The following is a 12,562-nucleotide window of genomic DNA, read 5'->3' as shown; positions in this document are numbered from 1 at the left end:
CCGTTCGGGGGGGTGCTGCTGCTGCTGCTGTCAACCCGAAAGGCCAGTGCCAGCGTAGAGGACGTGAGGGCGTCGGGCATGCCAGCACCAGCGCTCTGCGGTCACATTATGCTTCTCCTACACTCCCCTAGTACTGCTTTGGGGATGCTTAAGGATACCTCTGGGTCTTGCTGCCTTTCATTGAGCTCCAAAGGAGAGGAAAAGAGAGCCTAAGTGCCCTACTCATATAGCCAACGCTTCTGCACGTGGAAAAAACACGCTACATACACAACACAGCAAAGTTTAGTAGTACAAGTTCTGGACAGACTCAGTTTTATTCTTAGTGTTTTCATACCACAGCTTTAAAACAGCTTTAATCAGCTAGAAAGTTTCCAGCATACTACATGAAGGTGCTTCCCATAGTTTCAGAATTGCGTGGGAGAGGATTCCTCTTTGGGAACATGGAGGTTTTGGAATTAAAAACCTACATTTCCAATCCTAGTATTCCATGAGGTGGACAGTTTGCACCGCTTCCTAATGACAATCGAAGACTAAAGTTCTGGCTTTCCCCCACCATCCCCACAGCAGAACATTTTGTCGTCAGCCCTTCTCTGTTCTGTCACAACACAGCTAATCTGCCTTGCTCAAGAGGAGCCCAACCACGGTGAGAAGCTGTAGGGTGAAATTTGAGTTCCGAGTTGACAGACTTAATTGTTTCAAGAATTAGGATCTGTACCTAAAACCACCATCAAAAGCCAAGTGGAAACTGGTGGGACTTAAACAATTGGGTGGAATTTGAGAAAAACTGCCCTGAATAACCCTGTTTTCCAAAACCCACACGGTATGCTGAGAATTATAAACATACCAGAAAGAGATAACTAGAAAATGATTAGCCCAATGTTCCTCTTGCATCAAAGATGCGAATAAAAAGGTTTCAATTCATAAACTTTTTTTTTTTTTAAACACAACACAGGAAAATGAACTCTAATGAAGAATTTCACGCTGTTCTTGAGGTAACAGTAACAAAAAGTTTTCTTTTAAAGCAAATTCTGCAAAAAACAATTATTTGTTCAACACTCCTAGCACATAAATGTAAACAAGTTTTGTTGCAGGATTATTATTAATTTACAGGATCCTCAGTAGCAGCCCTAGTCAACAAGCAAATAAAGCCGGGACACAAACACAGGTGGTGTAGTACCACGAAAGCTTTAGACGAGGGAGCATACCTACAGGGTATTACTAACAAAACCAAACCAAACCAAGGCAACCCCAGTCCAACAAAAGAACAACAAAAAAAACCCACCCACTTGAATAGGGTCAAAATGATTTTTTTTTACTCATGACTCTGAACTTTAACTCTTTTTTACTTACTAAGAAAAGAACTTCCCAGAAAAGGTTATTAAGAAACATTAAGTATTTTCTAGCTGAATCAGCCATTCTTCACTTGAATTCTGGAACTGCCTTTCACTCTCCATCAAGGGGCGGTAAGGAGGGAAGAGGCCAATGCAATTTCCCTCTATAAGTCAATAAAAACCCCATGTCAAAAGGAAACAGAATCCTCGCTGGAATTTTCGTTGAAAAAGGCACACAAAAGCAGGAGAAGTTACGCCGGAACCCCAGTGCCTCTTTGTAAGTGGAACCGGTATTTATGTGAGCACCTCGCAACCGCAGGGCTGCAGCAGGACCCTCCGCTGCCTTGAGAACACGTACAGCCGCGATCATCCTCACAGTGCTCAGACTGCTGCAGAGGTGTCTGGCTGCAGTTCACAGCAGCTTGATTGAAGCCCTTAATAGAACAGTCATGCAGGGAGGTCCCAGCACCCAGATGTGAATGGAAAAACAGCAAATCCGCTGTGTGCAAGTCTCAAACTATGTATTTATGTGGTCACTGAACTATGTCTGACAAAATGCCTCTCGCAGCAACAAGGAACTCATGGAAGTAATACAGAAACAAAATGAAACGAGAGTGCATCGATTTAAACACGTGCTATTCTTCCGGAAAGGTAAAACAGTTAAGGAAGTTAGGGAAAAAAAAAACACCCGCCCCCCCACTCCAGTGAAAGCAGCTTCACACGGGAACGCTCTCGGCATCTTTCAGCCCTTGTGGAAAAACTTCAAATTCCGTACTCTGCTGTGACTGTCAAGCGCTTCCAGGTTTTGCCAATTACCCTGATGTTATATATCCTAACAGTATGTCCAGCGATATCTTAAATAGAAACAATATTTAGACTGTTTGCTCAATTCATCTGTGCCAGAAAGGAACAATTACATTATTTTCAATTACCATTGCCGGAATTTGAATTTGCAACACTAAATGTAGGGCTAGACGTTTCTATCCAATCCTCTGGGAATGCTTTTTCTGAAAATGACTTACTAAGGAATCAGAACTTCAGTTTACGTGCATTTCTGGTTGGTTGTTTAATGTTAATATTCCACAAGATATGCATTTCATTTAATACTTAAGCTACAAACAGACTTTAAATTAATTTGTTCTCCGACACAGTTCTCACTTTGTAATTTTAATGTGCTCTGGTATTTTTTTATATTTTCTCTCAAAATACAAATGTAAAAGCCAGCCAAGTAGCACTAGTTATTCTTGTTTCTCTGAGAAAACAATCTTTAAAAAAAAAAAACCATACAGTGCAAAAAAACCCATCACCACACACCACAAACCCCAAAGAGTTAAACTGTTGACTCTGATATGGTATACCATCATATACTATCATAGCCATGATGCATGAAAAAAATACCCCACAACAAATGCTTATTTAAATCTTGCCATTTGTTTCTTTTCATAGAGAGCAAAAATAGAACCACATGGTAATGATAACTGCACCTACACAGCTGGAGATTCGACATCTTGCAGGCTGCAGAGAGGCCAAAGCAGCAGCGAGTGGCACCAGTTCTACAGCTCCTGACCCGGGCAGGGAGCCCACAGCCTTCTTTACGCTCTTAATACCATTGACTAACTTGAATTCGCACCTATTTTGGTGTAAAATCTCAGCTCAGAGCCAGATGCTGTTGTGCTAGGTGTTAGACTGGGAGATAAAAAAAGCAGCGATCCATACTTTGAGGGGACTGGAGTTCTTAATTGAAGCACAGACTGATGATGCCCTAGGCTAAGCAAATTCAGCTTCAGATACCTGTTCTGATCACGTGTGGTTACACGAGCCGATGACGACCACATATCTATTTACTTAGGCTGCATACTGTCTAGATCAGCCCAGTTTCTGTCTTGGGCTTACCTTAAACCTATTTAAATAGGCCAGTGCCAAAATAGTCCCCAAAGAATTTAATTTGCCCCCCAACATCACTTCTGTTGCTGCCTTAATTTTCCTTAACTGCATCAGAACAACTTTTCTAGCTCCAGTCTTAGTTTAGCTCTTCTATGCCAGTAAATCTCATCTGCTGTTAGGCCCTGATCTGACACTTAATCACTGATAACTTGCCTTGCCTTCCACAGACGGAAGTTTTCAGAAGTCTTTCATGCTTTTCCTATAATCTTCTATCTTGTCGCTTACAAGTAGAACGCGCTTTCTAAATAATCATATGAAATTATTACTTCTCATTCGGTCACAAGCCCTCCATTAGACACCAAGAGCGAGTTACACTAAGCTGGCAGCTAAGCGAGATCTCATTCAGCGAAACAGAAGTGTGGGTACCAAAATACGCAGTTGGCTAATTATTACTGTAGTATCACAGAAACCCCAAAGCTCCATTTTGCTGTGGGCCACTGGTAAGGGCAGTAGACTTTGGCAAAGACCTTACAACGTGAGATCTTAGGAAATCACTCATAAAAGTGTCATTAATACTATCTCTGAGGTTAACAAAACCACAGAAAGACCTCCCAAGAGCTGCAGCTTGCCTCCCTACCAATCTAAGCATACCCGGTGAGCTGGAGACAGAGCCACCAGCTCGTCAGTGCTCCATGCCCTCAGCCAGACAGACCCACTGAAGTGCTCTGGTCTCCTCAGATGAAACAGAGGTGAAGGGATTGTTTTAGTTTTCATATGTTCTCTCAAGAAACCAAAATGCCTTCGCGCGTCCTCCATTCTCTGTCAGCTATTAGCTAGAAAAGGTATGTGAACCAGAGGATAGAAGAAAACATTTTAAGCACTAAAAATAATCTGCAAGCGATACGGTTCATACTAAGCACCTATCTTATTACGACACACATCTTTTTTAAAGACATTTACCTGATTAGTGCATAGAAAAAAAAATAATAATCCATGCACTGCTACTGCTGGAATAGTTTTAGATCTAAATGACAGTCTGCCTTTTCATTCGAAGGAAAAAACCAGGGCCTGATAGATTATATTAAGAAAACCAGGTTTTCTAGTGAATGCTCTATCTTCTCTGTATTTATCTGCAACTTTCAGGTTCATATCTGAAGATGAAATGTTTCTTCTCATTAGTAATCCAAAACAACCAAACCCTAAAAAAATAACATACTTTACTGTTCTAATAGACCCCGGAACCAGATTCTGACTACTACGCTTGATGCAAAGTCCTTCACTTAGGGCAGAGCAATCCCAGAAAATGAAGCAGGCTCTTGGCTGAATGACTGAGAGCAGCTTTGCAGAGAAGGACCTGAGGGTCTTGGTGGACAGTAAGTCGAAAAGAAGTCAGCAGTGCACCCTTGCAGCAATGTCAGCTAACAAGTAACGGCCTGCAATGGCAGAGGCATGGCCAGCAGGTCAAGAAAATTGATTATTTTCCTCTGTTCAGCACTTGAGATCACTTCCAGAGTACTGTGTCCAGTTTGGGGCCCACCAGCACAAGACACAGTAGGGCAGGTCAAGCAGAAGACCACTAAGATGATTAGAGGGCTAGAGCACACCACGGACAAGGGTGGAGGAAGCTGGGTTTATTCGACCTGGAGAAGAGCGGAATATAATTATTGTTTTCAACTACCAAATGGGGTTTATAAGAGCAGATGGAGCCAGACCCTACTTGGTGGTGTGCAAAGGGAAAAAGAAAAAAAAAAAAAAAAAAAAAAAAAAAAAAAAAAAAAAAAAAAGTGTTCACAGCAAGGGCAGCCAAGCACTAGAAGAGGATGTCCAGAGTTGTGGGATTTCCATCCTTGGTGATGCTCAAGGCCTAGCTCAACCTATCTGACTCTGCTTTGAGCAGCGGGCTGGACTACGAGACCTCCAGAGATCCCTTCCAACCTAGATCATCCTGCAATTCAATGCAGCGCTCAGAAAATGAGAGCAGAACTTTCTGCGTGAAAGTCCTTTTAAGTGCTGCAAACAAATACTAATACCTTTTATCAGACTCCTATCATACTACCCTCTGTGTACAAGTATAATTAACACTAGGATTACAACCCGTGCCCTGTGCAGTCTCATGCCGTAATCCACCCACCTACTCTTCCATCAGCTGTTACACTCCAGCCTTCTTCGCTGCCTGCCCCTGCCAAATCCCAGGCTAAACCTGCAACCCCTCTGTGCTCCTCGGGTCTTCTCCAGGCCAGGCTCAACGGCCCTCGAGAACCTCCCGATCCCACACTCGCCCTCATCTGATTAGCAGGCATCGCATCGCATCACGTCACACATTTCATCCCGCTCCTGCAAAGTAAGAGCAGTAACAGGACTACCCGGCAGCAGAGCTGCTTAAACTCGTTTACCACTTTCTCTTGTGTTTGACAAAACACCGTATGTCTGGATTTCATAAAATCAGTCATTTGCAAGTTACCTGGTCAGCTCCTGAGCCGGCTTTCCAGCCTAAGAGCCTGCAATCTAACAAACCGAGCAGATTTGGTCTGTGTAATTCCATGCCTAACTCCACGGGCAAAATTTTGCCAAAACCGGGATGCCTGTGCTAAGGCAGCAAGTTAAGAGGGGAAAAAAACCTTCTGTTTCAAAAATTAGTGTAACAAAAGGCTTTTGTGTTTGGTTGCGGGGTCTTTTTCTTGAAAACATGTGTGTGAGAGGGTCTCATTCACAGAAACAAACCCAACCCAGCTTTTGATATATGGAAGTTCACATATCATCTTCACGAACCCGTGACTTTTCTGAAAATAGTTTCTGCATTTTACAGCTTTAAAATCTATCACAAATATTTGAGAAAGATATTTTAAGCAATTATAAAGCTACTTTAGATAATACCTCAGTATAAAAAAAATATACTTTTTATTAGTTTTACTACTTCCCTGAATTCAAATTCATCCTGATGTAGAATTAACAAGGAAGAAAGTAGATCAGAAGACTTGATTTTCAGAAATACTGATCAAAATAAAGTAAAAAGAGAGCTGTGCATGAGTGTAGGATCTCCTTACGCTGATTTCCACAGCAAAAAGCTATCATACTGAATTTACCACAAACAGTTTTTGATAAACCTCATAAAGTGAGAGATCCAAGTGCTGACAGTAACCTCCACGTGTGTCACACGCTTCTCTTGGGCAGTTTGCCGTAAGTGCCTGTGCAATTCTAGAAATAGGCAAGAGCAAAGAGCAAATACGAACAGTCTGCCACTGCTCGATTCCCTGAAAGATATCTTGAGCTTTTAAAATATTTTCTGGATCTGGCACATAACTGAGAATACTCTCTATGTTACCTTTTCATGCACTCATAGTTTTTCCGCCAGGATAGGTGAGGATTTCTAAACAATGACAGTGCTGCTATGTACAGATCTCAGGACCACAAAAGCACAGTCTTACCACTGCTAATGCTTACCCTCAAAGCACGCTATCGTTTTTTATGCTGATGTGACTTCCATATTGCATCAACCCAGAAGTATAAAAATACTGAATGTAAAAAAATGCAGTATTAACATGGAAGCAAAACTGCTCTGCTCAATATATTTTAGGAATTCAAAACAGTTATATTTTTGGAAAACATTATTCAATCAGGAAAACCTTAAAAGTTCCTCGATGTTTCAAGTTGGGGTTTTCCCTAGTGTCTCCTGATACGCAATGAATCTTCTCAAATTCATCTTCACATTATCAAGAACGCACAGTTGATCTGTACTATATCGTCCTTTGCCTTCTTTTCGCATCTGTAAAAGCAAAAAATACACGTTTTACCCTAGTGGAGCAGTTTCTCCTGTTAGATCACCTACAGCTTGTAGTAATTCTGTACAGGTCTCGTATCCAGACAAGCCACCCCTGCCTTTCGAGAACTCCAACGCCGTCACGTGGGCACACGCGTAGCTAGCAGTTACTTCTGCAAGTCAGTTTACTGATAGACATCTCTGCCTAAAACTTGACTCCTGTTGGCATGGTATTTCTGTCATCAATCTGAAACACGCACTTCTCTTCTGCAGCGTTTCAGAGGAAAGGCCTGGCAGATCTAACTACCCAAACAACTGTGGCACTGTCAGGTATGCACTGTGTGTGTACGGGGCTTAGCTTTAAGACCATGAATGTCACTCCTCAAGCTTCACCTGACTAAAGAAACAACGTGCGGAAGATCATGCTGTATTTAAGGATGGACGTAAAATTAGTTTAGAATTTTGGCCTTGTGATTCTTGAAAATACAGAACGTTGTGATCTATCTTAATTAGCCAACAACAGAACAAAAACGTCTGCCTGCAACTACAGCAAGTTAAAGCCAGAAGATGTCAATGTAACTTCAGAAGGGACTTTTCTACCACCAGTTTTGCTGTTCTCCTCCAGAGACAGCTGCAGGATTTTTTTTTTTTTTTACAAGGGTTTCCGAACAGTGCAGTGATTTGGACATCAGTAATGCTGATGGTGTAATGCAGATGTTGCAATGCACATGCTGCGCTGTCACCTTGATGGTTCCATGAACTGCAAGGTAAGCATATTTGCTTTCCTCTGAAGTGGAATATCAGGAATTCAATTACTTGGGTTTTTTTTAGTTTTTTGGGTTTTTTGTCATCTCAAAGCCATGTATTCCTCCTCCATTATCTCCTCTAGCAGCCCAAATCTCAAAGCTTTAACCCGTATTGTGTGTTGAGCCCCTGAGCTGGCTGCAATTGATGCCTACCCTCATTTTAAACACGGGCTGAAATTCTTTCAGAGCTGGAAGCAACTTGATCTGTACCGCTGCCTTTTCTGCTTCTTTTCCATCTGCGAATACATCAAAAAGTGCATCCAAGGCTTCCCCTGCTACCACAAGAGAAGATTCCTTCATAGCAACCTCAAGAAGAAATTTCCCAATCATCTGAAATAACAGAGAAAAATTGATTTTTCCAGAAATGCTTATAAAAATTGAAAGAAGTATCAAAACTCTTTTAGGCTTGCAATGCAAAGTTTGATTTCTCACCTTTAGTGTTTCAGCTGTATCTTGACCTTTTGCCAGGACACTGCCAGAAATTCCAAGGATGCTCACTACATTCACTCTAACACTGTCACTGCTGCTGCGAATACCACCCTCGCATAAAGCCAGTAGCTGCTCAGGAGTCATGCACTGTTTAGCCAGTGGAGGAGACAAAAAATAAACAAAACAGAAAGAAAAGAAGGAAGATAGACATATTTACATTTTCATGGAAATATTCAAACACGACATGTAGATCATTTGCTTTTACAGAACACAGACAAATTTTTAACAGAGAAACAAAGAGTCCTGGATTATGAAAACTACATGAATTCTGAAAACATAATAGCAAGAAAATAGTTAAACTTTCCCTTTCAAATTCTTAAGGTGTTTCTTCCATAACACAACCAAGGCTATCGTGGAGCTTAAGGACAAAGTTCTAAGCCCAAAGGGATTTTCACAAATTTACCTCTCTCAGTAGCCATTTCCAGCTCATTACAACTTATAGCACAGAAGCTCATTTTTCAACTTAAAGTCAGAAAGGACCAGCAGATCATCTAGTAGTACATCATGTATAACAAACTATTACGCATCATTCCTGAGCTTAGCTCACTAATTCATGTCCAGCCGAGATTCTAGGACAACGAGCTTCAACTAGATGACATCAGGCAAGAAAGATGTCGTTATATCCATCTCCTAAAGACACTATCTGTAGCTTATTGCCATTTTGGTTTTGAAATACCTTTCATCTGCTTACAGGTTAAGGAGGAGATGTAAGAAAAAGCATTCCTGTAAGGTCCATGAAAAATACCGAGTGAAGGCTCTTAAACCTGTTCTTTCAGTGTTCACAGTTGCTGAAGTTCAGCCCTTCGTTTAAATGGTCTTGTTTCAGAAACTTTCCAGCACAATCTCACATGGATTTGAACCTACCAAAGCATTTTGAGTTTGAAAGCTTTTACCTGGGAGATGTTCTTTGATGCCATTGTCTGTAGGAGAGCCCTCAAAGCACTGGTTATAGCTTCCAGGAATTCTGTGTCTGTAGGGAGTTCTGTCAAAGAATTGAACCCAGAGCCAAAAGTTAAACAGTAAGATGAAGGATACAAGAAGCAAAGAAATACAAATTCCTTAATCCCTTAATTGTTCCTCCAGGTACTACCACAAACAGGAAGAGCTACATTTTCAGGGACTGGTCTCTGTAGGTTGCAACCACAGTGATTTGTTTGAATTCAGTGTTAATTGCATCTGGAGGCTAGACCACAGGTGCTCCTCATCTTCAAGCATGTGCCTGGTTAAGGCACGTGTGTGACCTAACGCATGGTACAAACCACGGCTGTCAGAACAGAAGCGTGAAAACCGGTATCCCATGGAGGCCATAACGCAGGAGCTGAGAAAGCTACAGCAGCTGACCAGGCACTTGCTTCTGTCTTCCGAGCAGGCTTTTTAGACACCCAGAACATTGGACTCTTTCCAATTCATATGAAGAGCACATCTTCTGCTGTTTTAATAACCTTCCAGAAATGAATGGTTATTACCACACTATCCTGTTTAACTACAAATCCATCAATACCAGCCATCAATGCATATTCTGCATTTCTTCAAGCTTGTTATTTTCCTTTAGTGTGTTCTTATTTTCTGGACCACTCCAGATACAGAAACTCTTGATTATTTCATGCGTATCTCCTCCTTTCCCACATAAGCAACTAGATCTTTACGCCCCTTCTTCACTCCGTAAGCCACAGAATTCCTTCTAACCACATGCTGGTTTCTTATCAACTCCATCTGGCAGTTTCCAGTACATAGCGTTTAACTATTAAAAAAATACTATGTTAACAAAAACGGACTTGAGCCATTAAAACTTACCTATTAGCACCCCCTGTCCTCAGCTAGCCACTTCTCCAGTTTCATCTAAGAACTTTCTACTGCAAAGCGTAACATGGAGACCCTGAAATCTTGAAAGTGCTGCTCTTCGAGCATGAGACAAATGTGTTACATGACCTTCCTTCCATATGTCTCCATATTTATTTTCACTTCCTGCATTTCAGTTGTACAAGCACTACCCTCTCAAGGAATAATGATCCCATAGACTAATCACACGCTTTTAACGACACTGAGGAAAAAGTGTGTTTTGCAGGCAGATGCATCTTCTAGCATTAATGCCGCGTCATACTATACACCTACAGCAAATAAGAACTACATACAGCACACCACATTTGTGGCTACAAAGGGAGACACTTAAAGGAAGGGAAGAAAACCAAGCTTCTCAAGCATCTAAGAGATAAGACTCAAAGATGCCATGCATACGCTAGACTTCAACGGATCTGTCTTAGGACAAATGTTTTCTGACAATTTTGAGAACTGGCAGGCTTTTCCATCTGCTAAGAATACCCCTTTTATTTTTTGAAGAGCCATCATCACTGACCTTGAAACAAAGACAGATTATCAGAACAGTCTGAATGAAGCACTCTGTCAGGGCTTGGAACCAGGGAAGGTGGTTTTGCTGTTCGTTAATCTGAGTTTAGTTTCTCTAGTGCCAATAACAGAGGGATGAATGGTCCAACGGTGTTGTTGGAATGATGGTGATCTGATGTGTGAGGTTACAGCTGGTAGCTGGAGGTGTCAGCTGCTGTGTATCTACACTAACATGGATATTAGCAGAAGCACAGGGGAAACATCGCAGTATCTCTATGAAATAATGTGCCCTAGAGGAACTGCAGTGGATACGTTGTAGTCTTTACCATGCAATCACATGCGTGAAGTATGTCCTGGAGACAAGGCAGCTGTTCTCTTTCCTACTGTAATGACCATGTACATTCTGGACATTTTCACAACAACCACCCCTGCCATAATTTCATAAGATTCCTAGAAAAAACAGTGTGAAAGGCTGCTAGACACCTTTTTTGTCACATGTCTATTTGGGTTATTTAGCATGTTTAAAAAGAGAATGTCCTGTCTTTCTCATGGCTTGATTGATGAAAAACTGCTCCTATCTCAAATATAACCAAACCAGCAGCTCTGGTCTCACAGCAAAGCAGATTTCACCCACTAACTCAGTGACTTCCTGCATGCACACAAATGCATATTTGCATATTCCTGTATTAGGAGCACACTTGCTCAAGATGCAATTTGGATAAACACATTCATCAGCATACGCTGTTTGCCAGCACGTTTCCAGCATTCGGTATCCTTATTTTAAAGGCCAAAGGGATAAAATTAGTAATAAGATGGCATTAAAACTGAACAACGTACATAGCTACCTTGTATCTCTACGATCCGCGAAGGGGCCAGCGAGTCCTTTTCACCAAGCATCTTACCTGTTTTAGAAAAGACTAGCTGTGAGAGATGCTCTGCAAGGGACTGAAGTGCTGAAGCTCCTCCAAGACAATCCACGTCTGACACTAGCAAAATGCTATGAAGACACGTTAAAGCTCTACACTGCACTGTGTTCAGCCTGCAAGAAACAAAACATGCACTTAGCAGATCTCTTTGAAAACAGGCGCTGAAATAAAAAAAAACTGTATTAAATAAGGTTGTGATCCGGAGTGCAGTTTACAGAAACAATTCTCTCTCTTTATTCACAACCACATACCCTATCTGCCATATCCAATCCACTGTCCAGAACTCAAAAGTAACCCAGAGATGGACAATCCTTCTAAGAGTTCTAAAACAACTGAATATACAAGAAAAATAGTAAGAGACAAGGAAATTCCTACTTTTTAATTAATGGTTTCCAAGACGGATTGTGCATACAGATGTCTAGAGCAACACTGTTCGGAAAAGCAGTTTTTTCAAGAATCTGGGGAGGGGAAAAAGAAAGGTTTAGCAATAATGCTTTTTTTTTTTTTTATAGTGTGTTTGGAGGGAAGACTGAAACTAATGTCAAACAGACACTTATTTCAAAGCTTTCCAGGTAGCAAGTGTGTGACCTGCTAAAAACGCCAGAACGTTCCTCAGTCAAATGGTGCAATTATACACTGGTTTAGCATAACATATTTTAAGCATCCAAATGTACTGAACAAAAGGTGGTTTTTCTAGGTCTCTGCTACACTATTTTATTTAGATCTTTTCCTCTTACAAAATCCACTACGCAATTTTCAGATAGCTGCAAGTCTAAGAGGCCTTGCCATGAAACAACTAGTATTAATTGATGACGTAATAGCCTTTAGTCAAGGCTGTTAACTACAAAAAGCCTCCAATGTTGTCATCTCACACCTTCATGTCTTGGGTCAGAATTTTACAGTGCTGCTGAACTAGCGTAACAACTGATTCAAATGACAAACTTCATCTTTACAACCAAATTAAGACTGAGCAAAACAACTCTGAAACAAGAACATCTGAATTCTTATCGCTGTCAAATATGGTAC

The 12,562-nt window shown here is 41.2% G+C and overlaps 1 protein-coding gene across 1 annotated transcript in view; it reads right to left on the bottom strand.

The window, feature by feature from the left end:
• Positions 1-6,600: 6,600 nt before the first annotated feature.
• The window catches only part of HEATR3 (HEAT repeat containing 3), a 15,920-nt gene continuing 9,958 nt past the window's right edge, over positions 6,601-12,562 (bottom strand). The window contains exons 9-14 of the mRNA XM_010146002.1: positions 11,912-11,994; positions 11,513-11,649; positions 9,161-9,249; positions 8,211-8,354; positions 7,932-8,108; positions 6,601-6,978 (exon numbers count right to left, since the gene is read on the bottom strand). Coding sequence (XP_010144304.1) covers positions 6,859-6,978; positions 7,932-8,108; positions 8,211-8,354; positions 9,161-9,249; positions 11,513-11,649; positions 11,912-11,994 — 750 coding nt within the window. The 3' untranslated portion in view covers positions 6,601-6,858. The remainder of the gene's footprint in view (positions 6,979-7,931; positions 8,109-8,210; positions 8,355-9,160; positions 9,250-11,512; positions 11,650-11,911; positions 11,995-12,562) is intronic.

This window comes from Buceros rhinoceros, unplaced genomic scaffold (genome assembly GCF_000710305.1).
Source record: "Buceros rhinoceros silvestris isolate BGI_N320 unplaced genomic scaffold, ASM71030v1 scaffold45341, whole genome shotgun sequence".
Lineage (NCBI taxonomy): Eukaryota > Metazoa > Chordata > Aves > Bucerotiformes > Bucerotidae > Buceros > Buceros rhinoceros.
Note: the sequence above shows the minus strand (reverse complement) of the source record. Positions and strands in the feature narration are given on the sequence as shown.